Source organism: Vulpes lagopus, chromosome 7, assembly GCF_018345385.1.
Source record: "Vulpes lagopus strain Blue_001 chromosome 7, ASM1834538v1, whole genome shotgun sequence".
Classification (NCBI taxonomy): Eukaryota; Metazoa; Chordata; class Mammalia; order Carnivora; family Canidae; genus Vulpes; species Vulpes lagopus.
In genome coordinates this window covers 111,230,442-111,255,612 of record NC_054830.1, presented here as the reverse complement: position 1 = coordinate 111,255,612, position 25,171 = coordinate 111,230,442, and the positions used below count along the sequence as shown (strand labels likewise).

At 39.1% G+C, this 25,171-nt stretch overlaps 1 protein-coding gene across 4 annotated transcripts; it reads right to left on the bottom strand.

Moving 5' to 3' along the window:
• Positions 1-4,140: 4,140 nt before the first annotated feature.
• On the bottom strand, positions 4,141-24,507 carry ZCCHC10 (zinc finger CCHC-type containing 10). Of its 4 annotated transcripts, none has more exons than XM_041764050.1 (5): positions 24,416-24,476; positions 21,448-21,517; positions 9,152-9,316; positions 6,630-6,704; positions 4,141-5,981 (listed from the first exon to the last, which is right to left on the bottom strand). In XM_041764050.1, exons 2-5 carry the CDS (start codon positions 21,462-21,464, stop codon positions 5,714-5,716), a joined length of 525 nt encoding a protein of 174 aa, XP_041619984.1. In that variant the 5' UTR covers positions 21,465-21,517; positions 24,416-24,476; the 3' UTR covers positions 4,141-5,713. The 4 variants fall into 4 exon arrangements, with proteins under 4 accessions (XP_041619984.1, XP_041619985.1, XP_041619983.1 ...); XM_041764051.1 differs by lacking the exon at positions 24,416-24,476 and adding an exon at positions 22,732-22,824; XM_041764049.1 differs by lacking the exon at positions 21,448-21,517 and having other exon boundaries at positions 24,416-24,507.
• Between the last annotated feature and the right edge of the window lie 664 nt (positions 24,508-25,171).

Below are 25,171 nucleotides of genomic sequence, written 5' to 3'. Positions count from 1 at the left end.
ACAGATTGTTTTTTTTTTTCTTAAAGATTTTATTTATTTACTTGATAAAAGGGAAGAGAGAGAGAACAAATATGGCAAGCAGCAGAGGGAGAAACAGAGAATCAGGCTCCCTGCTGGGTTTGATCCCAGGACCCTGGAATTATGACCTGAGCCCAATGGAGATGCTTAACTGGCTAAGCCACCCAGGCCCTGCCCCAAAGGTGCAGATTCTTACATAAACTTTCCTCCAGTCTTTTTGTCTTTAAGCCTTCCCTGAACCTTGCTGAACAAGCATATGGTGCCAAGTTTGGGACATTTCTAGAGTTCTGTGGCACAAACTGGCTTCTTCCTATTGCTTTTCCCTCACTGCTAGCACATGTTTGGCCTTGTATCAGCACCCACTGTTCCATCAACTTTAGAGTTTCTGAAATAGTTGTCATTTCGCATGTTTCACCTCTTGTTCTTTTCTCTTTGCCTTATGGGTTTATGTTTTTTTTTTCTGCCATTTTGGTTGGATTTCAGGAGGAGTGGTAACAAACACATGGGTTCAATTTGTCACGTTTCACTCAAAGTCCCCTTCATTGTTCACATTTCCGTGTGTGCCTGGTATCCCTAGCGAGATAGTGAGCTCCAAGGAAACCAGTGTTGAAGTGTTATCTATACATTATTGTACAGTACCTTCTAAACAGGTGTTCTACTCATGGTTATGGTTGATATTACAGACTAAGAGCAAGCACAGGTACCCCTCAGGGTACTTTTCAAGAACACTGGCAATTTTTAGGTCTTCAACCTCCCCCGTATCCCCTCCTAAAATTCATCTAAGAATGTCTGCAGCCCAGGTATCATATTGGCTTTGCTTTCTCTTTTCCTCTTTAAAGATGCACCGCTCCCTCTTTATTACATACACTCATGCGTGTGTACCACATCTAAATCTTTTTATGGCACAATTTGCCCAGGGTGTGAAAACCTGCAGGGCAGCATCCAAAAATACAATTGGAAATAGTACTCTGGGCCAACTTTTTTTTTTTTTTTATAAGACTTATTTATTTATTCATTCATGAAAGACACACAGAGAGAGGCAGAGATACAGGCAGAGGAAGAAGCAGGCTCCATTCAGGGAGCCTGATGTGGGACTTGATCCCAAGACTCCAGCATCATGCCCTGGGCTGAAGGCAGACACTCAACCGCTGAGCCACTCAGGCATCTCTGGGCCAACTTCTTTCAATTAAGCCACCCTAATCCAAGTTATGGCAGTATGGTCATAGGTAGACACAATATTTGTTTTTGTCAACAACTCAATCTGGTTTCAGAAAATGGCTACTTTGCCCATTCTGAATTTATATATAGTAGGGGAAAGGAGGTCATAATAAGTTTTTTAAAAAAATATTTTGATTTAAGCTCAGGTTGTCATCTCAGGGTCTTCAGATCAAGCCTTGCACCTGGCTCTATGCTCAGTGGGAAGTTTGCTTGAGATTCTCTTTCCCTCTCCCTCTGTGATCCCCCACCTTGCACATTCTCCCTCTTAAATTTTAAAACATATTTACTTATTTACTTTCTTATTTAGAGCATGGCATGGGGGAAGGGCAGAGAGAGATCTCAAGAAGACTCCATGCTGAATGTGGAGCCTGACGGCTCATTCCCATGACCCTGAGATCATAACCTGAGCTGAAATCAAGAGCTGGTCACCTAACCAACTGAGCCACCCAGGCACCCCAAGAACAATTTTTAATTAAATTGCCTCGCCCATCTGTTTGTTAGAGAAAGCATTGCTTCTGAGGAAGTCGTATAAAAGTAAAGGTAGGTAGATAAGAAGGTTGAAGGTGATAACTCCTTCTTTCTTCCAACTAATGGAAAGGTTCCATGCCTTGTCTCACTATGTTAGAACACTAGTACTTAAAATGCATAAAATATAGTAAGACAACACCCACATCATGGATTGTAAACACCATTCTTCAGTTAAAAACCAGGGCAGGCCCCTTGGAGATGTGGTTGGTTCCAAAGATGCACCAGGGAGATGTGGAACATGGAACCTGGAACATAATGTGGTTCCAGAAAGTAAGGACATGCTAAGAACAAACAAAATGCCCGATGAAGATTTGTTGAAAGAAGAAAGAAGTTATCCTGAAGGAGCTCTCCTCATAGCCAGAGGTGGAACAATTTGAGCAACAAAAGAAACAGTGATATTATTGGACTTTAACTCAGAGGACAAAATAAACTTCTGAATCCATAGTATAAATAATCAGTTAGATAAATAGGGGAAGAACATCTCTCTACTTGCTTGATGGGATGCTAACCAATTCACAAATTGCTTAATAAAGCCAATAGCAGGGGCACCTGGGTGGCTCAGTCAGTTAAATGCCAACTCCTGATTTCAGCTCAAGTCATGATCTCAGGTCATGGGACTGAGCCCCTTCTAGGGCTCTGTGCTCTGCCCCTGGAGTCTGCTGGAGATTCTCGCTCTCCCTCAGCCCGTCTCTTCTCAAATAAGTAAATCTTTTTAAAAAAATAAAGCTAATTCCATCTCCAAAAAATTAAGATTAAAAAATGGGGGAGAAGAAGGGCACCTGGGTGTCTCAGTTAGTTAAGTGTCTGCCTTTGGCTCAGGTCTTGATCCCAGGGTCCTAGGATGGAGGTCCTATCAGGCTCCCTGCTCAGGAGGGAGTCTGTTTCTCCCTCTTCCTCTGCACCCTCCCCCTTACTCTCTCTTGCACCTGTGCTATCTCTCTCTCAAATAAACAAATAACATCTTAGAAAATAAAATAAATTTAAAATGGGGGGAAAGAGATAGCTCTACCTTATAGAATTCCAATTAGTAGGGAAATAGAAAATCACCACTTGCAAAACATCACAGTAATAATTATAGACAAGACCCACTAAAACTAGTGGATGAGTCTGAAGCAACAATTCACATAGTCTCAAAGTATCTATTCAGTAAAAAGGGAACTTTACAATGGAGAAATCTGACAAACCACCTTAAGCAAGTAATCAAGGTCAACATCACCAATAATATATAAGACATAGACACTAGGCATCCGGTGATAGGATGGATGGGAACATAGCTTCATTGAGGTCATACTCTTCCAAAAAGTATGACCTCAGTTCAATCACAAGAAAACATCAAATAAACCCAAATTGAGGGACATCAGACAAAAAAACTGATTGATACTCTTTCAAAGTGATAAGAGCATGAAAGACAAGGAAAGACTAAGGAACTGTTACAGACAGTAGCAGAGTTACAAGCAACCGTTATATTCTGGGTGATATTCTGGAACAGAAGAAGGATATTAATGGGAACTATGCTTATGGATGAGGCTAACATAAGGGGAAGCAGGGTGAGGGATATATGGAAACAGCAACATTTTTGCAATTTTTCTGCAAATCTACAATCAGTTTGAAATAAATTTAAAAGAATAAGTAAAACTATGAAGTATACCTTGTTTGCACTTTTTCCCTATTATAAGGGCTAACATGTGGCCTACAACCATATTTTATTTTATTTTTTAAAATATTTTATTTATTTATTCATGAGAGACACTAACAGAGGCAGAGACATAGGCAGGGGGAGAACCCTGCAGAGAGTTTGATGCAGGACTCGATCCTAGGACCCTGGGATCACACCCTGAGCTGAGGGCAGACGCTCAGCCACTGAGCCACCCAGTGTCTCCTTACAACTGTAGTTTAATTCCAGGATAAAGTACTCCTGACATGTTTTGGAATGAAAACCTATGATCTAATGACTTTTCTTGATATGGTTGTGGTTGAGAAATAATATATTTAATACATTTTCCAGGCACTCAAGTTCTGCATCTTTACTTTTTGGCAGGATAAGGGGAAACTCTTTGGAATTAGCTCTACTTTGCCACTGATTCTGTTATGACTGAACTGTGTGACTAGAAAAGAAGAGAATTCCTACCCCCTGTCCTTCTCCAGAGACAAGTTGTAATAGTTAAATAGTAAAAATAATTAGAATTTACTTATATGTCCTTACCCTCAAAATGAATAAGAGCTCGTATTAAAACAGCAAAGAGATAATAGATGCTTAAGCTTATAAGCACTAATGATGAGTTTTATTCAATTGCAAGTGTTGCAACCTCTGTACACTTTTCTATGTTCTTTAACTGCTAAAAATGCCCTTACAGAGAGATGACCAACATTGTAAAATATGTTTAATTATTTATTAAATCTATGTCAGTTGATGTCTTCTGTATGGAGACTTTGAAATGATGTTTTGAGAGTTTATTTACAATCACTGAAAGCAGAGGGTTCTATAAAACATACAAGGAATTACAGGCTCCTTAAACTTACAACATTTGTTACATATATTTTAACATTTAAATAGAAGCCCATTTTTTCAAAAGCAATTTTCTACTACTTTCTCATAAAAATATAAAAAAGACAACATTCATAGTTTTAAAAACCCATATTTAGCCCAATCAAGATTTTTCTACAAATGATACCTCTTTCCAAAGAGCTTAAAAGACATCACAGAATGATGTCATGCGAAACAAAATAATTTCACCACAGCAGAGTATTTTAAGAAACATTGTGCAATATTTCTTTTTAATCTTTCATGCTACACTTCAACTGTGTATATGCTATGTAAGCACACCAGATTAGTCCAAGTCATTCATATTTATGCAGTAGAATGTCATATATGACCAGCTGCCATATAAGCTTATACCACAATTGCAAAAATGGTAAAAGGCAATCCTTATGAAAGCTTAGAAAAACTTAATAAAAGGCAACCAACATTGCCCTAATTCTCTGTTAAAATTACCTTTGTACCTATTTTTTCCTCTCCTACCTTTTATAGCATAACAACACAAAGATACTTATATCACTTTTCCTTAAGTTAGGCTTTTAAATGACTCTTTTCTAATACACAGAATTTATCAAAAGGCACCAAGATTAGACTCCTAAGTAGTTTCAGAATTTTGGTTCCTTTTTAGGTTCTTCTGATTGATTTTCCTCAGAAAAAGAGTAACTTTACAGGATACCTGGGTGGCTCATTCAGTTAAGCATTTGACTCTTGATCTCAGCTCAAGTCTTGATCACAGGGTTGTGAGTTTGAGCCCAGCACGAACTTAAAAAAAAAAAAAAAAAAAAAAAGAGTAACTCTAAGAGCCAGAAGAAAATGGATGATATAACACAATAACTTGACATTTGTACCATCCAAAAGGTATAAATATAATAACAGGTTCCTTGAGCTTTTCATTTAGGACAAGAAGTCAGAATAACTTTCTGAACATAAACATAAAAATAGGGCACAGTTATTAAGAGGAACACTCCTAATTTTATAGTAACAATGTATTAAATCTTATATAATAACACACAGCCAAAAGCATTAGAAATTCACTGCCAGATATTCTGATGCATTATCCTGAAAATATGTCTGGTACATAGCACTAACATATAACAAAGGATGGCAATTATCTCACAGGGAGAAAAGATAAGTCTCATCTCCAAAACAGATTTACTGGATTCAGCTTTGATTAAGTTTTAGAGAATATATTAAAGATAAAAAAGAAAAACAAGATTTACTCTTAAAATAAAAAAAGTCTTATATATAATCCATTATTAATACTCTTTATGCTCTTCTGATGTAAAACATTTAGAAACTTTTGAACTCCAGTAATTTTGACTGGTTACCCTATATGGCCTTAATGTAGTCTAAATACCCCTTTCGAGAGTCACATTAATTTTTTGAGTCCAGCAGTACAAGAGAGATGGCGTTCTATTTCTTTTTCTTCTTCTTTGGTGGTTCATCCTCAGAGCTGCTCTCTGTGCTGGTGCTGCTGCTACTGGAAGAGCTGGAATCTGAGTCTGAATCAGAGGACGAGGAAGAGCTTGTGGAGGAGGATGAAGATGAGGAACTGGAGGAGCTTTCATCGGTGTCGCTGTCCTCTGAGGAGGATGAGGTAGACGTTTCTTCACTCTCCGATGAAGAATCACTGGCTGAACTGTCGCTGCTACTGCTGCTGGAACTGGTTACACTCTTAGACCTAGTAGACAGTGAGGAGTTACATGCACGGGAAGCTGACACCTAACAGATTGTTGGAGAGCAATTTCACGGGGAAGCGATTGCATACACTGAAGCTCTGCTAGCATGGAATCACTAGACCTGAAGCTCTGGGGATTGCATAACTGTAGAAATCCCGTGGCAACCACAATGTCCTTTACTTTGGCACTTTAACTCTCTTGGACAGAATTCAAGATAAGTACTCCTACTGTACTATGATCCAGGAAGAATAATGTTAGAATAAAGTTGCAGTGTCAAACTGGGCTTTCTTAAACCTCAGGTAGCATGGTAAGTGTTTCAACATCTTTACTTTGAATCAGATATAGCTGGTCAACAATTTCTTACCAGTCTAATAATATTTCCTATTCTAATATAAGAGATTTTTAAGAGAAATTATTTACTATTTCCAGGGAGAAAGCCTCTGGAAAGCTGGAGAAAAAAAAGTGAAGGCAGAAAGGTCCAGTTGGGTAAAGAGAGGAACAGATCATGAAATAAGGATGACACTTAATCAGGAATGACAAACAAGAGACTTCAGATCCAAACTTTATCACAATTATTTTTAAAGCATTCTTCCCATTCCTCTCACTAGTATTATTTATTATCCACATAATACTCCTAAAGCCACACATACCTTTTTTTCTTGGTCTTCCTTTCTACATTAGTTTCTCCGATGCTGATAAACATGAAGGGGGAGAGGGGGAAGCTCCTGTTAATAAAGTGATTATACACAGCTCAGATAAACCCTTCAGCTATCCCCCAAACTGTCTTTCACTGGAGAAACACTCTGTCTTTTGTGGCATGTACGGAGCCCAGTAATTCTTGTTATAACCTGCCTCTCTCTCTCCCTCTGCCCCTCTCTTACTCCCTTTCTAAAAAATAAAATTCTGAATTGAGTTGCCATTACTAATATTACTATATAATTGATTAAAATAATATACGGATACATTACACATTACACAATACACACGTATTGTGATGTACACAATACATCACACATCAAAGTAAATTTATTTGAAATGCATTGGTTGTTTTTCTAGCTCATGTATCTCTGGATCTTACTGCTAGATTGTGACAATGTTCAGCATTAATTCAATTCCTGTATTTAACATTTATAGATTTAACCCTAAGAAACCTTCTTACCCTAAATAGATAGATGGAAATAGAGTTTTGTTGTAGCGATGTCACTGTTTGAATATCTCCGATGATGTGGTCCACAAGTCACAAAGATGAATCATTAAAAAATACTTTTATTGGGGATCCCTGGGTGGCTCAGAGGTTTAGCGCCTACCTTCGGGACCAGGGCATGATCCTGGAGTCCCGGGATCGACTCCCACATCAGGCTCCCTGCATGGAGCCTGCTTCTCCATCTGCCTATGTCTCTGCTTTTCTCTCTGTGTCTCTCATAAATAAGTAAATAAATAATATCTTAAAAAAATACTTTTATTTATTATTTATTATTGGGGGGGAGGGCGAGAGGGAAAGGGAGAGAGAGAATCTTAAGCAGGCCCTATACTTCTTATGGAGCCTAATGCAGGGCTTGATCTCATGATCTTGAGATCATGACCCGAGCCAAAATCAAGAGCTGGATGCTTAATTGACTGAGCCACCCAGTCACCCCTAAAAAAATACTTTTAAAATGGTAGCTCAATTAAGTCCTTCTTCAATTTTGCTGGGAAAAAAATTACAAAAGAATTTATTCCCAATAATTCGAGCTATCTACTTTCTTAGTACAAACACCAGTATTTCAAAAATGTCTAAATTATTATACATGAAGAAAAGGGAAGTAGAAAAGGAGGATGAGCAGGAAAGTACAAACATAAATTTATTTTTGGAAAAATTATATATGAATGTTGATGACCCAAAAAATTGATTACCTGTCTATTTCTGCACAAGCTCTGAAGAGCCATCATGTCCACTAACTGGGAGATCACTGCCTGACAAGTCTACCTGTTTCAGACACTATTTATAGCTACAGTACTCATGAAGATGCTGCTTGTAATCTACAGCACTAAGTACACCTGACACCTTCCTATTTCAGTTTCTAAAACATGTTTACTTACTTAATTCATAGCAATTTTAAGAGCTTTATTCAAAGCTTTATTCAAAGGATACAAAAGAGTAAATAACACATTTCCAGTTTCTCTCCTACCCAGTTCTCCTAGAAAGGAGCCACTATTACACATCATTTCTGTTTCCAAAAAAATTCTATTATTCCTTTTTTTCTTTTTTAACATAATAGAAATATTACAAATATATATATATATATATATATATATTGTTCTCTACCTTTGTTTATAGCCTTAAGTATCTTGGATACTTATCTTGGATATCTTTCCAGATCAGCTCTGTGAAGATAAAGGGAATGGTATCTAAAATGGACTTGGGAAGCCCTGAAGGGGGAGCACTCACACACTACCTTCCATCCACAAGTGCAGACCCCCACACAGAGACCAGTACCTTGCTCCTCAGGAGGAAGAAGCTTAATTTACTATTCCAGCAGGAGGAAGGAAAATTTTCTTCTTGCCTCGCAAATAAAAACAGCCCATGAGAAACTGTCACAGTCATCCAACGAAAGCTTGAATTCTCACTCACCTTTCCCAATTTCCTCTTTTCCTCAACAAAACCAAGCCCCTGTCTTTTCTCTGGACTTGCCTATAGCTTGCCACAGTTTGCTTGTCTTGGATTGCAATTCCTCTGCTATTCCCAAATAAACCATTTTGCTGGTAAAATAACTGGCCATTTTATCTTTACGGCTAACACCTCATATCATCTACCTTGTAAGTATTCTTGCTGCCATTTCACTGGCAGCTGAGTCAACAAAGCAAAGTGATAAAGAGCACGGACTGGCTGGTTCAACACTTAATTTTCCCACTTACTGGCTGTGTGACACTGACAAGTAACTCAACTTCTCTAGGCCCCAGGTTCTCCACATGTAAAATGGGGAGAATGGCACATACTTTAATGGTACAGAGGTGATGCTTAAACAAGTTAACACTTATAAGAGCTTAATACACAGCCTGGCACATTAGTAAGCACTCATTAGACATTAGCTAATAGTATAATCTAAATCTGGATAACCACCATGAGCCATTTAGTTGATGAATAAACTCTATCAATAAATAATACTCCTTTGGAAACCACAGGCCAACTTACCTTTGTTGCAATAATAATAATCTGTTTTCTTTTTCTTTTAAAGCTTTCTTTAGTTCTGCTGTTCTTGAAGGCCTATGCAGGTATTTTCTTTTTCCGGTGCATTCATAAGTCCAATGTCCAAATTCCAAGCATTTCTGACATCTTACATGTTGTTTATTTGCTTCACTACAGAGAGAGAGAAAAAAAAAAAAGAACACAGGCCTTAAAATTTCGACTTGACATTTTCTACCTTGAAAAGTATAAAAATATGAACATTTTTAGGTCAAAAATAAAAATATTTTTATACTTTAAATTGTTTATTGTGTTAGATTTAGTCACAAGGCAGTATAATAAGTACATGGACCTTCAAAGTTAGAACTGAGTTCAAATCTTCATTCCTTAATTCCAACCTAGTAATGGCAGACTAGATAGCTCAGAAATAGAAAAGAATGTCAAAACATTTTTAATAATCTGCTTGAGGCATCAAAGAACTAACAATGGGGTGAAGAACAAGTAGCCACCTCTGTATTTAAGTGAATTTTTGTGCTGGGAATGTTTGCCCAACTCAACAGGGTAAACCTCACTTACAAAAAGCTAGGAAGACAAACTATCCAGAATTAGGTCTCTGAAGAGTTATACCCTAAGAATAAACCAATTGTATATGTAATACAGTCCAGCTCTTGGTTTCCATTCAGATCGTGATCTCAGGGTTGTGAGATTGAGCCCTAAGTCAGGCTCCAAGCTCAGTGTGGAGTCTGCTTGATACTCTTTCCCCTCTCCCTCTGCCTGTCCCACTTTTGCATGTGAGCTTTCTCTCTCAAATAAATAAATACCTAAAAAACAAAACACCCTGAAGAAACTACCCAACAGGTACCAGAAAGACTAAAATTAAAAACTGATGATAGCAAATGTTAGCAAGAATACATAGCAAGAGGGACATACACCCACACATTGTGAGGATGAATGCAAACTAGTACAACCATTTTGAAAAAAAATTTACTGGAATCCCTGGGTGGCGCAGCGGATTGGCGCCTGCCTTTGGCCCAGGGCGCTATCCTCAAGACCAGGGATCAAATCCCACATTGGGCTCCCGGTGCATGGAGCCTGCTTCTCCCTCTGCCTATGTCTCTGCCTCTCTCTCTCTCTGTATGACTATCATAAGTAAACAAAATTTTTAAAAAATGAAAAAAATTTACTATAGTTGAAGAGATGCACACTCCATGATTCAGCAATTCTACTTATAAGTATTTATTTATATAATAATAGAAATCACTGCAGTACCACTTGGGTGGCTTAGGTCAGGATCTCAGGGTTGTGAGATGGACCCTTGGGGCAAGCTCCATACTGGGTGTGGAGCCTGCTTAAGATTCTCTCTCTCCCTCTTCCTCTGCCCCTTCTCAGCCACCCCCCCCCCATCGTGTAAGCACTCTCAAAACAAAAACAAAAGCACGGAATCAATGCACAGCTATACCAGATAACATGTGTAAGAATATTGGTTTCCTTTATGTAGCTCTTAAAATTTTTGAAAGAATCATAACCTTACAGAAAATTTGTAAGTATCATTCAAAGAACTATTTTTCCTGAACCATTTGTAAGTTGCCAACCTGATGACTTATCAACTCATAATTCTTTTTTTTTTTTTTTAAGATTTTATTTATTCATTCATGAGAGACACACAGAGAGAGACAGAGACACAGGCAGAGGGAGAAGCAGGCTCCTCGCAGGGAGCCCGATGTGGGACTTGATCTCAAGACCCCGAGATCACACCCTGAGCCACCCAGTCGTCCCTTGGCCAGCTTATTTGTAGAACATGCTTCAAGTTGCTTTTAAGCTCACTTATAGAGCTCTCAGTAGGAAGCTTCAGTTCCCTGCCTGTTGTCCTCTTCATAGGGCTGTTCATAACATGGCTTTCTCCAGAGGGAGTGACCAAGACAACTTAAGAATGAAGTCAGTCTTTTATAACCTAAGTTTAGAAATGACATACCATCACTTTTGTAGTATTCTAATGGTCACACAGACCAACCCTAGTATAATGTGGGAGGAAACTACACAAGAGTGTGAATACCAGAAGGCAGGGATAATTGGGGGTCATTTTGAAGGTCAACTACCATATCTGATATCTCTACATGATTAGATTCTGGCCATGCATCTTTGACAGAAATATAACAGAAGTGTGCTGTCCTCACTGTATTCCTACCAGGTGACAAAAGACTACAATTTGTCTTATTATTGCACTTTGATCTCCTGACTAAGGAGAGGTATTACTACATTTCTTTTTTTTTAATTTTATTTATTTATTCAGAGAGAGAGAAAGGCAGAGTCACAGGCAGAGGGAGAAGCAGGCTCCATGAAGGGAGCTTGACGTGGGACTCGATCCCGGGTCTCCAGGATCACACCCCAGGCTGCAGGCGGCTCTAAATCGCTGTGCCACCGGGGCTGCCCAATTGTGGTGGTTTTAAATTTATGTTCACAAATTCTTTGATACTCCTTACTTCAAGAGGTAGAGCCCTAATTCCCCTTATCTTGAATGGGGCTTAGACTTAGTGTCTTGCTTCTAACAGAATAAAGCAGAGTAATGGAGTGTGACTTTGAAGATTAAGTTATCTAACTGCCATGTCATGCAGACACTTGAACAGCCCACACAGTGAGAAACTGAGGTCTCCTGCCAATAGTTCCATGAATGAGCTATCCTGGAAAAAGGTCTTGCAGTCCTGGTGAAGCCTTTGGATGACTGCAGTCCCTTGCAACATCCTGACCAGGACAAGGGAGAACATGAGTTAGAACCCTCAGCTAAGTCATTCCTGGATTCCTAACCCAGAGAAACTGAGAAAATATATTTTGTTAGAAGCCACTAAGTTCTGGATTTGTCATACAACTGTAAGTGAAAACTAATATAACAACTAATAACTGTTTTGTGGGTTGGTATAAAGTACATAAATATCCTGCCCATTAAATTTTTAGTTCATTTATTCATTTATCAGTTTGAACTCATATTTTTCTATTTTATTCAGTAAATTTTATTCAATGACTTACAATCCATTACCACAATTTATTTTGATACTCAGATTGTCCTAGATATGGTCAGTGGAAAGGAATCCTTTTAAGTTGGATTCTGTATTCTTTTGAAACGGCTTCATTTGGGAGGCACTTTTTTGTTTTCTGGTACAGCAAAATATTTCAGGCTTATCTACTTTCCCTGTACCAGCCTGAAATCAGACTGATGGAGCCCTAATAACATTTAGAGTCACATTTTTCTTTCCACTTAGGCTGACACTTCACACCAAATTACACCTCCCCTCCCTTATGTAGATGTTCTTTCCATTAGGGTGACAATTTATGCTAAATTGCTCCTGTGTGGACACCTTCCTCACCTCGCTTGGGATCTCATACCCTACCTTGGATCTTGCCCTCCGATCCTGCTGACATTGTAGATTCCTTCCTTATCCCCACTTCAGTCCCAGTACTCCAATGCCAAGTCAACCCTCTGCATGAAAGCCTACCCTGCTCCACACTACTTAATGGCTTTAGGCATAACTTGTTCAAGAAGGGAAGAGGAAGAACTGTAAGAAAATTCGTAACAGCATAATCTGTAATAGCCTCAAAACTGGAAGTAACATTGAAGCAGAGTGAATAATTTATGGCATAGACTACAGTGAAATACAGTATTAAAAATGAACAAATTTTATAGTTTAACTTGTATAGATCTTAGATCTAGAAAGCCAGATTACTCAAAAGAATCCAAATTGTCTGATTCTGTATAAAGTTCAAAGACAGGAAAAATTAAACTCCTGTGCATAGTAAGATGGTAAAAGCACAAAGAAAAGCAAGGGAAAAACTACCATAAATGTTGGGTCACTGGTTACCTTTGGGAAGGAGGTAGGAAGTCATGACTGGCAAAGGCCTTAAAGGCTTTCTGGCATATTGGCAATTTTATTACTCGATCTGGGTGGTAGTCACATGGAATGTTCCCTTTATAATAATTTGTTAAGTGTCATAATTATGTTGTTTGAACTTTTTTGTATATGTGTTATATTTCACAATAAAGATTTTTAAAAATCTTGGCTCTTTCACCACATAGCTGTAGGCTCTTTGGCAAAGTGATTTTGGAACATTAGTTTCCTTCTATTCTAAGAAAGTAGTAATAGGGCAGCCCGGGTGGCTCAGTGGTTTAGCGCCGCCTTCAGCCCAGGGCGTGATCCTGGAGACCCGGGATCAAGTCCCACGTTAGGCTGCCTGCATGGAGCCTGCTTTTCCCTCTGCCTGTGTCTATGCCTCTCTGTCTTTCTCTATGTCTCTCATGAATAAATAAATAAAAATAAAATAAAATAAAGAAATGTAGCAATACCTACTTTATTAGGTTATTGTGAGAATCATGCAAAATCATCAAAGTATAATCATGGCTTATACTTACTGGGTGCCAGGAATTTAACTAAGTATCAGTTATGCATAATCACATCCAATCTCCATAACAACTCAGTGAGTTTGAAAGCACTATCCTCACTTTACAGACTGGGATGTGTACATAGCAAGCAGTAAGGCATCTGGCATACGTAATACACAATTAATTGGCAGTTATTATTGTCAATCTACATATTAGGCTAATCAATTGTGTGGAATAATAATACAAGGAACTTTAAATTTTCTCATACCATGGTTGCATGATCAGATGCTGGGTTCTTAATTTTGACTGATAGCAGTCACCTCTTTTATCCCTGGAGAACACATAATTGGTGTTCAGTAGATATTTGTAAAATGAATGATTGCTGAAATAGTCAAGTGTTTAAGAGAACATATATTTCTTATTATATTTCTTATTAATTAATTCCTGCATTGTGGGCCAGGTTCTGTAATCTTGACAATAATTTAGTTTTAGCATGTGTCCAAAATTTAAACTATTTCTAATCTGAAGAAATAAGGTTACAAGTGAAGAAGAAAGACTATGTCAGTAGATGTAATATTAGAAGATAATAAAGACTCAGGTTTTTGTTTAGTAATAGTTCTTAAATGTTACCAAGCAACTGCCAAACCCATGACTGTAATTTCAGATCTTTTTTTTTTAAATCCTTTTTTAAAAAAAAATTTTATTTATTTATGATAGTCACACAGAGAGAGAGAGAGAGAGGCAGAGACACAGGCAGAGGGAGAAGCAGGCTTCATGCACCGGGAGCCCGACGTGGGATTCGATCCCGGGTCTCCAGGATCGCGCCCTGGGCCAAAGGCAGGCACCAAACCGCTGCGCCACCCAGGGATCCCCTTTGTTTTTTTTTTTAAGACTTTATTTATTTGAGAGATGGAAAGAGAGTGAGAGAAAGCACAAGTGGGGTGAGGGGCACAGGGAGAAGCAGGCTCCCCATTGAGCAGGGGGCCTGATGTGGGGCTTGACCCCAGGACTCTGGAACCACTCAGGTGCCCCTCAGGCCTTACCTGAGTATCTAATGGCATAGCGAATTTTTAAGAGCAACAATAATAAAACACTCTATGGCCTTAATATTAGCTTTTGAGGCAAAAGCTACCACTAACACATTTAACATATACAGAATTATAAGATGCACTGCAGAAATGTCCACAATAGCCAAACTGTGGAAGGAACCTCAGTGTCCATTGAAAGATGAATGGATAAAGAAGATGTGGCTTATGTATACAATGGAATATTACTCAGCCATTAGAAACGAGAAATACCCACCATTTGCTTCGATGTGGATGGAACTGGAGGGTATTATGCTGAGTGAAATAAGTAAATCGGAGAAGGACAAACAACATATGGTCTCATTCATTTGGGGAATATAAAAATAGTGAAAGGGAAAAAAAATAGTGAAAGGGAATGAATGAAGGGGAAAGGAGAAAAAATGAGTGGGAAATATCAGAAAAGGAGACAGAACATGAAAGACTCCTAACTCTGGGAAATGAACTAGGGGTGGTGGAAGGGAGGTGGGCGGGGGGTGGAGGTGACTGGGTGACGGGCACTGAGGGGGGCACTTGACGGGATGAGCACTGGGTGTTATTCTGTATGTTGGCAAATTGAACACCAATAAAAAATAAATTCATTAAAAAAAATAAGATGCACTGCAGAAATTGTAAATTCAGAAACAAAGATAACTTGTAAAAAGTGTAAAATCATGACTCTCAAATATATATAAAACAAACACATATTAAAGGTTTTATTTAATCATTAATTAATAAAGGAATCAGTAAGATGGTGCAACTGGTTCAAAAGAGAATTCAAACAATACACACATATATGCAATCAGGAATGCTGAAATATCCGAATTTACAGATAGTTAAAAACTAGTTAATAGCTACATTGCAAGAATCAACTGTACTACATTTTTATGGGTAAAAATCTGTTCTACCAGTTTCCTACAACTTAGAGTTATAAAATTGCTCAAAGACAATGATGCATAGGCCCTTATAGAGTCACATAGCCAGGAAGAGTGGATTAGACAAGACACCTAGTAATCTTTGTTTTGAAATCCATTTCAAAGCCTTTCACAATATTTCCTAACAAAGAAAATACAATTGGTAGTGTGGGGAAGCCTCTTAGAATCAAGGAAATAAAGTCTTCTCCAATCATAGGCTGTTTTCCCAGTATTAAGAAACTTATTTTTTAAATCAATTTTATTATTTTTTTAAAGATTTATTTATTATCTGAGGAAAGAGAAAAAAAGAGAGCATGCATGGAGCAAGTGGAGAGAGGGGTAGAGGGAGAGAATCTTCAAGCAGACTCCCCACTGAGCACAAAGCCCAATGTGGAGCTTGATTCCACAACCCCATGAGATTATAACCTCAGCTGAAAACAAGAGTCAGAGGCTCAACTGGCTGAGCTCCCCAGGTGCCCCAATATTAAGAAACTTACAACTTAAGATGCCACCTATTAAAAATATTATCCACCAGTATAGTGGAGTTTTCTGTTGTTATAAATAGAATATTCACAAATATCTAAAGCCTATCTATGATTGACATATTTTAAATATTAATTCTTTTTTAAAGAATTTATTTATTTATTTATTTATTCATGAAAGACATGGAGAGACAGAGGCAGAGACACAGAGGGAGAAGCAGGCTCCATGCAGGGAGCCTGATGTGGGACTCAATCTTGGGACTCCAGGATCACACCCTGGGCCAAAGGCAGATGCTCAACCGCTGAGCCACTCAGGTGTCCCTATTTTAACCATTAATTAATCACCCCTAAAAATACCAATCTTTCAGAGTGCTGAATGAGGCAGAACCATAATTTCAAAATAAATAAGATTAGCATTTTTTCTAACCATATGGATACCCGATTCACAATATTACAATTCTTTTTTTAAGATTTTATTTATTTTAAGAGATTTTATGTTTTTATTCATTAGAGACACAGACAGAGAGAGGCAGATACATAGGCAGAAGGAGAAGCAGGCTCCTTGCAAGGAGCCTGACTTGGGACTCAATCCCGAGATTCCAGGATCACGCCGAGTCAAAGGCAGATGCTCAAACACTGAGCCACCCAGGTGCCCCTAAGATTTTATTTATTTGACAGAGAGAGAGAGAGAGCATAAATAGGGGGAGTGCCACGGAGAGGTAAAGGCAGGCTTCCCACTGAGCAGAGAGTCTGATGTGGGGCCTGATCCCAGGACCCTGGGATCATGACCTGAGCTGAAGCCAGATGCTTAACTTCTTGAGCCACCCAGGAGTCCCTACAATATTTCTATTTCTATACTCTAAGCTAAGCCCTAAGGAAGTGTTCTAGCGGTATAGGCTTTTTATGTGAAACGACCTTTAATACCTAAAATAGTAGGACATGCCTGCTACATTGATAACCTATTGATGGCAGAGGTAAAGAATGGCACTCTGCATATGATAAGATATATATTCTTAACTGCTGGTAAGAATATAAGTTGCACCAACTTTCTGAAGGGCCATTTAGTAACTAGAAGAAAAATCTTAAAAATGTACATCAAAAAAGATAGTATAAATGATGATTATCCACCTGGAAAATTCCTAGGAATCTAAAACAGAACTACTTAGTAAAGTCACAGGATACAAGGTCAATATACAAAAGTCAATTGTATTTCTACATACCAGCAACAAACAACTGAAATAAAACAACTGAAATTTTAAAAAACACCACTACAATACAGATAACCCTGATGAAAGTTGTTCAACAACTCTACACTGAATTATAAAACATCAGTGAGTTAAAAGTATTCATAAAAAATGAATACACACACACACATACTCATGGGGTCAGAAAACTTAAGACTGTTAAGGTACCCTTTTTTCAGAAGCTGTTTTGTGACAAAGGTGCAAAAAAAGGGGCACCTGGGTGGCTCAGCATTGAGCATCTGCCTTCGGCTCGGGTTGTGATCCTGGGGTCCTGGGATTGAGTCCCACATCCAGCTCCCTGCAGGGAGCCTGCTTCTCCATCTGCCTGTCTCTGCCTCTCTCTCTCTCTCTCTCTCTCTCATGAATAAATAAATAAAATCTTAAAAAAAAAAAAAAGATGCAAGAAAAATTTGGTAGAGAAAAATGTCTTTTCAACTACTGGTACTGGAATAATCAGATTGTGATGTGCAAAAAGACAAACTGAAAAAGTCTGCCAGTTTCCAATAAGGTTTCTAATAAAGTTACTATATGGTCAAGCACTCCACTCTTAGATTATTTACTTAAGAAAAAGAAAAACTTAAGTTTACACAAAAGACTATATGGGGGGCCCTGGATGGCTCAGCTGGTTAAGTGCCTGACTCTTGATTTTGGCTCAGGTCATGATTCCAGGGTTGGGAGGTCAAGCCCTGCAAAGGGCTCAAGGTGGGCGTGGAGTCTGCTTAAGATTGTTTCTCCCTCTCCCTCTGTCCCTCCCCTCCCCACACTCTGGCACAAACTCTCTCAAAAACAAGAAAAATATACATGATAGCAGTTTTATTCAAAATAACCCCAAACTGGAAACAATAAAAATATCCTTCAACTGGCAAATGGACAAACTGGTATATGTATACAATGGGATACTATTAGAAACAATTTAAAAAATAAGAATGCACTATTAATACATGCAAGAACTTCAGTGGATCTCAAATGAATTAATTAACCAAGTGAAAGACACTGGACTCAAAAGGTTTATAGACTGATTCTATTCACACAACATTCTAGAAAAGGTAAAATTATAGGGACAGAAAAAAATCAGTGGTTTCCAGAGGCTGAGGGTGGGGTAAAGGGTTTACTTACAAAGGCTCATGAAGAAATTTTTCATGATAAAATTGTTCTATATCTTAATTTTGGTAATGATTATCTATTGGTATCTGTCAGAATTCATAGAACTGTACATTAAAAAGGATAAATTTTGGAGCCCTTGGCTGTTGGTAGAATATGCAACTCTTGATCTTGGGATTATAAATTCAAGCCCCACAATGGGTGGAAAGATTACTTAAAAATAAAAAAATCTAAAAATAAAATTAAAAAGAGAGTGGCTCGTTGGTTAAGCATTTGTTTCTTGATTTAGCTCAGGTCATGGACTCAGGGTCATGAGATTGAGCCCTACACTGGGTTCTGCACTGGGCATGGAGCTTGCTTAAGATTCTCTCTCCCTCTGCACCCTCATGCCCCTCCCCTCCCTCACTTGCTCACACATGATCTCTCTCTTTCAATAAAAAAATGAATTTCGTTAAATGTAAATTAAACATCAGTAAACTGGATTTAAAAATGTCTATATCAGTTAACCAAGAATAACGGATGTATTCAAAAATTGAGTTGTATATTTATTATAGGAGATACAATGTGGTTTATAAGAGGAAACCTGATGGTAGCTACACTTGCACGGAGCATAGCATAATGTATAAACTTATGGAATCAGTATAGTGTATAACTGTAACATAACACTGTGTGTCAACTATACTCAAGAAGGAAAGAAAAGAAAAAAAAGAGTAAACTTAATAATTATGCAAGAGCAAAGGAAATGGCCAAAAGTTATTGTTTATCCATAAAGAACACTATGAGGCCATTTAAAATGTTAAAAATGGGGATGCCTGGGTGGTTTAGCAGTTGAGTGTTTGCCTTCAGCCCAGGGCATGATCCTGGGGTCCCAGGATCGAGTCCCATATTGGGCTCCCTGTATGGAGCCTGCTTCTCTGCCTGTGTTTCTGCCTCTCTCTCTCTGTGTCTCTCATGAATAAATAAATAAAATCTTTTTTAAAAAAAAGTTAAAAATGACCTGAAAGGTTATACATTAAAATGTAAAAATGATTATCTTTGAGGTATGATTATCGCATATTTTTTCATTATCTGTATTTTCAACTTTCCTATAATGAACATGGATTGCATGTGAAATTGTAAAACAAATCATAAAAGATATTTTTCAAAGGAACATATAACTAAAGAATACAGTAGAGTGCCAAAGGCCTATAACAGGGCAGCCCTGGGGGCTCAGCGGCTTATCGCCGCCTTCAGCTGAGGGTGTGATCCTGGAGACCTGGGCTCAAGTCCCACGTCAGGCTCCCTGCATGGAGCCTGCTTCTCCCTCTGCCTGTGTCTCTAACTCTCCCTCTCTGTCTCAAATAAATAAATAAATAAATAAATAAATAAATAAATAAATAAAATCTTAAACAACAACAACAACAACAAAGCCCTGTAACAGAAACATCTAAACCTAATATAAATAAATGCCCTACCAAAATAATCTGAAGCTTGAGAAAAATATCAAGAACACAAATTATTTTCTGTTTTAGCTATATTTAAAGCTATTTTCATTTTTTTTATTTTTTAAAGATTTTATTTATTTATTCATAGAGACAGAGGCAGAGACATAGGCAGAGGGAGAAGCAGGCATCATACAGAGAGCCTGATGTGGGACTCGATCCAGGGTCTCCAGGATCACGCCCTGTGCTGCAGGCGGCGCCAAACCGCTGCGCCACTGGGGCTGCCCCTAAAGCTATTTTTATTTTTTTTTTATTATTATTATTTTTTTATTTTTATTTTTTTTTTCCTAAAGCTATTTTTAAAGAACCAAAAAACGGATAGCTCATTATTCAGGGTGCTAGGTGAACACACCACCAATGTGATGTTGTAGGCTACGAGTAAAAGTAGGATTATTTTAATTTTGCTTCCGTCTTCACTCAAACACAATTATATGCATGATTAGAAGAGTAGAACTGAACCCCAAGATAGTGAGGGGTGGGTAACAGAGCCCTTCTATCCATTCTGAATATGTTTAAGTCACACAGCCCAAGTGATTGCTCCCTAAACATACCAGAGATTTTCCAGGTGAGACGACTGTACTGCTGCTGGTAATCTGAGAGACCCTGGCAAACAGAAGTGAAAGACTGGAAGTAGGCAAATGCAGTTTTGATTTTCAAAGTGGGGAGAAAGGTAGATTCCACAAAGTAGAACACTGAACTTGACATCCATTCCAGGCAAAATTCTGGCTAGATTTATTAAATCCATTCAGAAAGAAAAGCCCTGATCACCAACTATCAAATCATTACACCTAATACCCTTATTGGCTTTTGGGTATTTGAATTTCAATAAGGCATCTTGGAAAGTCTCTTACAACATCCTTGTGAACAAAACAGAACTAGGTAGATCAGTTGATCATCATGGACAACAGACTACTGTTTAATGGGTTGAAGTAAATGTATAGAGAGGTATCCAGTGATGGCTTGAGGCCTTGGTCTTCAGTTTGGACTTGTTCAACATTTTAGAAATGACTTGGGAGGGCACAGATGTGCCTATTTATCCAACCTGTAGCCGACACAAAGCTAAGAGAGAGGGCTAATACAAAAGATGACCAAATGAAGATCCAAAAAGGTCTTGAGGGCAGCCTGGGTGGCTCAGCTGGATCAGGTGGATCACCGCCTTCAGCCCAGGGAGTGATCCTGGAGACCCCGGATCAAGTCCCATGTCAGGCTCCCTGCATGGGGCCTTCTTCTCCCTCTGCCTGTGTCTCGGCCTCTCTCGCTCTGTGTCTCTCATGAATAAATAAATAAAATCTTAAAAAAAAAAAAAAAAAAGGTCTTGACAGAGTAAAACTCAGTGTCAAATCTAACAAGATGAAATTTAACAAGGGTAAAAGTAAGTCTAACACTTAAGTCCTGAAAATCAATACAAGACAGAGGAAGCCTGACTTGATAGCAATTGATCACGCTTTGATTAACACTTAGGTTTTTTTTTTTTTTTAAAGATTTTATTTATTTGAGAGAGAGAGAGAGAGAGAGAGCAAGAGAGCGAGCCCATAATGGGGACGAGGGGAAGATGGTGAGGGAGAAGCAGACTCTCCACTGAGCAGGGAGCCGGACATGGGGCTCGATCCCAGGACTCTGGGATTATGACCTGAGCTGAAAGCAGATGCTTACCTGACTGAGCCACCCATGCATCCAACACCTAGGGTTTTTAATTAACTGAAACCACAGTTTAGGTCCAAACCTAGGAAATTAGAAAGGAGCAGGGTTTAGCTTCATAAATATTATTTTCCCTTCAGTTCCACATAAACTTTTTGACAGATTTGAAAAAGCTAACGGGCTACTTTAGGAGGTAAGTATGTCCTTCCTGAAGGTCCTCAAGCTAAAGTTAGATAATTCCTCTGGATGATGAAGACAGTACTGGAATCCAGTGGAAGGTTTAGCAGAAGAAATGACCCCAGATAGTGCCAAGATTCTACAATTTACTTACATATAAGCAGATGTAATTACAATTAACAAACTGAAAGTAATTTCATTTCAATTGATTTAAAGTTAACTCCCTGAAAGATCTGCTGAATAAGAAGTTCAAATTTAGGCGCTCTCTCTCTCTCTCTCTTTTTTTTTTTTCTCTTTTATTTCCTCCCTCCCCTCTACTAGTCCAGAGTCTTAAAAAAAGAACAGTACTTTCTCAACTTCTCATAACCAACTTAAAAAAAAAAGTTTAAAACTTGTTATTATGGAAGTAATATGTGCTTTTTATAAATAACATTAAAACTTTCTGATGAACACAAAATGATAAGTAATGGTTCCTCTTGTTTCTCCCCCCAAAATATTCCCCAAACTCTACCAGATTCCCCTAAATGCTAAAAGTCTCCTTCTCCAACTCCCTGAGGATTTACTCCGTATACCATGACTACTTTTATTATACACCATTTGTTTTCTTGCCAACAAGACAAGAAGCCCCTAAAGGTAAGATTTGTCTTTTATTTTTCTGTGTAGCTCATGTACAAAATACAGGCATTCCATAGAAAAACAGTATTTGTTCAACTTTCTATTACTTCTGAAATAATAGCAATACTCTTTAGATGCTAAAAGTCTTTCACTTCATATTTAAGTGGACATTGCTTGGTTTTGCCACCCTAGTATTTATTATCTATTTTAACTACCTATCTAGCTTATCATTGGTTTATAGAGATCCATCCAATTGTGCTGGTAAAAGAATGAGATCTGCAAATCAGAGCATCACAATCCGATAGATATGACTCAATCTAGACAAATGATATGCTATCAAGTTGAAGTTGAGAGGATATAAAGGACCAAAGATAGTGAGCCATCTTGAGACCAACAGAATGAACCTATCCAAGTGGGGAACTAACACTCAAAAGAACAAATCTGAGTGTTAGAGACCCTGGAAACCCAATGTAGCACACCTATTGTTAAATTCACTCTATTCTTAACCTTAGAATTGTCTGACTTCAAAGCCTTCTCCACCAGGCATACTACTCTGACTCCCTAGGTCTTCATCTTGATGCTCAAAGAATTCTTCATTAGGTGTGAAAGGTAGAATCTGATGGAGAGAAGAAAAGGAAAAACAACAATAAAGAATAAAAAACAGAAATGTAAAAAGAAACACACACATATATATGCAAGCAGACTATATGAGTGATATGTTATGGACTTGCAAATGGTAACAGCATGAAATGCTAAGAGAATGAAAAAATGGCAGATTGTTAAGGTGTGCAGGGGGGTAGAAGAAAAAACGCTTTACAGTACAGGGGCATTTTGGACAATACCTGCATTATGTGTCCATGGCACATCTTGTGCCACTCTCTCTTGGTCACCAGCTATAATCGCCAGCTTTCAGTTCTTAAAAACTAAAGTTCTTGGGGAGCCTGGATGGCTCAGTCAGTTATGCAGTGAACTCTTGATTTCCACTTAGGTCATCATCTCAGGGTCAGGGATCCAGCCTCATGTTTAGCTCCAAACTGGCTGTATAGCCAGTTTAAGAAACTACCCCCCCTCCCCCACCCCGCCACTTCCTGGGGTGGCTCGGCGGTTTGGCGGTTTGGCGCCTCCCTTTGGTCCAGGGCCTGATCCTGGAGACCCAGGATCGAATCCCGTGTCGGGCTCCCAGTATGGAGCCTGCTTCTCCCTCTGCCAGTGTCTCTGCCTCTCTCTCTCTCTCTCTGTGTCTATCATAAATAAATAAATAAATCTTAAAAACAAACAAAAACACCCAAAACTAAAGTTCTTTCCTGTCTCAAAGGAATTATGGTACCGTCTAATGCTTTTCCCCCAAAAGTTCTCACGTCTGGCTCTTTTCTCACACTTTCAATCTGTTTAAACGCCACCTCTTCAGGGATGCCTTTCCAGTCCAACCAATGTAACCTGGGCCTTTCTTTCCATCACCTCTTATTTCCTTCAACGCTCTTAACACCAACTGTATTTACTTAAAATGTTCAGTTTATCGACTCTTTACGAATGGAATATAACTTTCCTGAAAGCAGAGATTCCTGTCTTGAACACCTCTTTTTCTTTACACCCAAAATCTGACAGCGAGAAACAGATGATGAATCAGTTATTTATTGAAGAGAATAAATGGCAGAAAGCGAGAAAATAACTCGGGCGGAAAACCGGCATTGTAGTCAGGCTGCTTCTAGGGAAGGCGATAGGAAGGGGGGTAGGAAAAGCCAGCTGGGCTGGAAGCTGCAGAGCAAGCTAAGGTTTACGTCGGTGAGAGCGGAAGGGGTCCCTTTAGGCTTCCTCTGGCCACGCACAGGGTGGGCGGCTGGGGGGGCCACGGGGCATACGCCACTTAGTGCCCAACTCCGGGGCGTCTCCAGCGCTGGGCTCTCTTCAGACCCTCCCCCCCAACACACACTCACCCACCCCGCAACCTGGGTCCCGCCCCGTGGACCTTACGCAGTCATCTTCCACGCAATCACTAGCCCTTGGACACCAAACTTATCACCCGGGCCGAGCCCCTGTGGAGCAGCAACAAGTGAGAGGCACGACCACCCTCCGCCCGTCCACACGGAAGATCCGATACCTGCCCCGCATCCCGGCCCCTGCTCACCCGCCGGCTGACGCGCTTCTCCCCGCCCCCAGCCCGCCCCGCGGCCCTACTCGGGGCCTCACTTACGCTTGTCTCCGAGCTATGAGCCGATGCATGGGAGTCGCCATCTTAGCGCGGCTGAGCACTGCCGCGCGGGGTTTTGGGAAACTCCTCGGAAGGGGCGGGGACTTCGACCCCGGCGTCCGCCTGCGTGGGCGGAGCCAGTCAGGCCTGGAGGTCTTCTGGGGCAGCCTTTGGGGTAAGCTACGGATGGGTAGGTTGGTGTGTCTCGTCCCCTGTGTAGGTCTGTAGTTTAGAAAAGAAGAAAGAGGCCGGTTGTCTCCCATGAGCTGGCTTTTGAAGGATCAGTACAGGTACATTGCGTGAAAAGGCAGGGAGAAAGATTTTCGTATGAGGGAAATATATATATATATATATGTAGCTGTTCAGAACTAATCTGGAAAACAAAATAAAAAGGAATGAATTGGGCAAGATTGGGACCATAAATGGAAAAACTACATAGTAAACCACATAGTTCAAATAAATGTTAATTATTTCTGTATTTATGTATTTCATAGAGATGTTAAAAGAACCAAGTGAGACTGTGTAACTAAAGCTGCTTTGTCTACTGGAAAAAGATCCTACAAATATTAATTACTTTAGGGTATTTTAGCCTTTAGTGCCAGATCATGGAAATTTTTTCCCCTTAAATCCACATTCCTTGAAAAGTACGTGACCTTTTGAGCTATATATGTATGTATGTATGTATGTTTCTGGGCGTCCACTCATTTTTTTTCAGGTATTATTTATGGAGCACCTAAAATGTTTTAAAAAGTGAGGATA